The sequence below is a fragment of the Meleagris gallopavo genome (genome assembly GCF_000146605.3).
Source record: "Meleagris gallopavo isolate NT-WF06-2002-E0010 breed Aviagen turkey brand Nicholas breeding stock chromosome 27 unlocalized genomic scaffold, Turkey_5.1 Chr27_random_7180001860439, whole genome shotgun sequence".
Taxonomy (NCBI): domain Eukaryota; kingdom Metazoa; phylum Chordata; class Aves; order Galliformes; family Phasianidae; genus Meleagris; species Meleagris gallopavo.
The window spans coordinates 1-2,601 of record NW_011100471.1 but is presented as its reverse complement, the minus strand read 5'-3'; the positions used below and the strand labels follow the sequence as shown (position 1 = coordinate 2,601).

The window sequence follows — 2,601 nt, the reverse complement described above, 5'->3', positions numbered from 1 at the left end:
ATGGGATGGGATGGGATGGGATGGGATGGGATGGGATGGGATGGGGGTGGGGACAAGGATGGGAATGGGGATGTGATAGGGATGATGAAAGTGGAGTTGGGGATAGGATGGGGAGAGGGATGAGGATGGGAATGGAGATAAGGATGGGGACAGTCAGGGTGTATTGGGCAGGGGAGGGTCGAGCATTGTCCCTGCTGACCCCACTGTCCCCAGGCTGCGCCTTCGTCAAGTTCCAGAGCCATGCAGAGGCCCAGGCTGCCATCGCTGCCCTCCATGGGAGCCGCACTCTGCCGGTGAGGGCCACCAACCTGCTGCCACCCCCAACCACCCCACTGCCCGTCCCATTCACCATTGCCAGCCCCACCGCTCTTCCCCATGGCTCCCACCACCACCCCTTGTCCCCCTTGTCTCCATCGCACCCCCTGCCTCTTCTGTTGTGATTCCTATTATCCCCACCACGGTTCCCATCATCCCTCCCAGTATCCCCACCATTGTCCCCACCATTATCTCAGTACCATCCCCACATCATCCCCACCATCCCTCCACTTCACCCCACAATCAACCCCTCCCCATCCTACCTCTCCACGCTGTCCCCACGTCCCCACAGGGCGCCTCATCCAGCCTGGTGGTGAAGTTTGCGGACACGGAGAAGGAGCGAGGTCTGCGGAGGATGCAGCAGGTGGCGAGCCAGCTTGGCATGTTCAGCCCCATAGCACTCCAGTTCGGGGCCTACAGTGCCTACACACAGGCGGTAGGGGGGCACGGGGATCGGGGGGACGTAGATCCCTGGGTGTGGGGTAAGGGAATAGTATTGTGGGGTGGCAGCTGAAGGGATGGCCCTACATGATGGTGGGGTAGGGGCAATGGGGTGGGGGACATCAGTAGTGGATGCTCCCGGAGGGCTGGGATGGGATGTGGGATGAGCTGACGGACGCCCATGGGGTGAGGTGGTGGGTCCCCACATTCTGAGATGGCCGTACTGCAGTGAAGGGCAGCAGGAACTGGTGAAACCCAGTGATGGTGAATCCCATCATCCGGGATGGGGTCACTGGGTGAAGGGGGGAAATACAGCCCAGCATGGTCCGAGATGGGAATGGGACGTTGTGAGGAGACACCGGGTTCCCAAGTTGGGCACTGTCAACCAAATGCGTGACGCTCACTGGGCCATGGGGGTCTCATGGGGACAACGCTTGGGAGGGGACCCCGGTGGCTGTGTGCGGTGCCAGCTCTGTCCCCGCAGCTGATGCAGCAGCAGGCGGCCCTGGTGGCCGCCCACTCGGCCTACCTCAGCCCCATGGCCACCATGGCCGTCCAGATGCAGCATATGGGCACAGTCAACCCCAACGGGCTCATTGCCACCCCTCTGCCCCCGTCCTCAGGTAGGTGGCAATGGGGACATGGGAACATCAGGGGTGTGGGGGTCATCCAGGGTGGGGGATGTGGGATGCAGGACATGGGGGGTTGGGGTCATCAAGGATGGGGGATGCTGGAAGTGAGGACGCTGGAAATGGGGACACCAGGGTTGGGTCCATGTTGGATGGGGACCCCAAAGATGCGTCCACGTGGGATGGCGATATGGTGGATCCACCACCAGATGGGGACAGCGCAGTGCCACTGCCAGGGTGATGACCCCGCTGTCCCCCAGGAACCAGCACGCCGCCGGCCATGGCTGCCACACCAGTCCCCGCCATCGCAGCCCCATTGAGTGTCAACGGGTACAGCCCGGTGCCCGCGCAGCCTGCGGGGCCGCCCGCCCCTGAGGCCGTCTACGCCGGAGGGGTCCCCCCATTCCCAGGTGCTTGCCGCCCCCAGCTGCCCCCTCGCTGCCCCCCACCTCCCCTAACGTCCCCCACTCTGTCCCCCCAGCCCAGAGCCCCGCCGCCCCTGCGGATCCCCTGCAGCAGGCATACGCTGGCATGCAGCACTACACAGGTGGGGGCACTGGGGGGCACTGGGAGGGACTGGGAAAGCATTGCATGGCACTGGGAGCTGGGTGGGGACTTCGTGGCACTGAGGGCACAGGCAGGTACTAGGAAGGAACTATGTGATATTGGGGGCACTGGGAGGAACTGGGGTGTACTGGACGGGCATTGCATGACTGAAAGTGTACTGGAGGGGGCACTGGAAGGCACTGGGATGGCATTGCATGGCACTGGGAGGATGCTGGAGGTTACTGGGAGCCAGTGGGAGGGCAATGGTTGGCACTGGGAAGGCATTTTATGGCTCTGAGGGGCACTGGGAAGTATTGGGTGTACTGGAGGGTGCTGCAAAGGCATTGCATGACATCGGGGGGGGGCACTGGGAGGGCAATGGGGGGCACTGGATGAGCACGATGTGGCACTGGGGGGAACCGGGAGGATACTGAGGAGAGCTGCATGGTTTAGAAGGGCACATCTGTAAAGGACTGGGATGGCAGTGGGGGAAGACTGGAAGCACTGAGGGGCACTCGGGGGTACTGGGAGGCACTGGGAGTACTGGGGGAGCTCTGGTAGTACTAGAGGACACTGGGATGTGTTGGGAGGCACTGGGCTGTACTGGGCTGACCCAATTTCCCCCACAGCCGCCTACCCTGCCGCCTATGGGCTGGTGAGCCCAGCCTTT

General features: G+C 62.9%; 1 protein-coding gene across 1 annotated transcript in view; it reads left to right on the top strand.

The window, feature by feature from the left end:
* Positions 1-2,595, top strand: part of LOC100548375 (CUGBP Elav-like family member 3) — a gene marked incomplete at its 3' end in the record, with an annotated part of 5,602 nt that extends 3,007 nt beyond the window's left edge. The window contains exons 3-9 of the mRNA XM_031557501.1: positions 107-158; positions 214-293; positions 608-751; positions 1,241-1,379; positions 1,646-1,795; positions 1,867-1,932; positions 2,561-2,595. Coding sequence (XP_031413361.1) covers positions 107-158; positions 214-293; positions 608-751; positions 1,241-1,379; positions 1,646-1,795; positions 1,867-1,932; positions 2,561-2,595 — 666 coding nt within the window. The remainder of the gene's footprint in view (positions 1-106; positions 159-213; positions 294-607; positions 752-1,240; positions 1,380-1,645; positions 1,796-1,866; positions 1,933-2,560) is intronic.
* Positions 2,596-2,601: the final 6 nt, after the last annotated feature.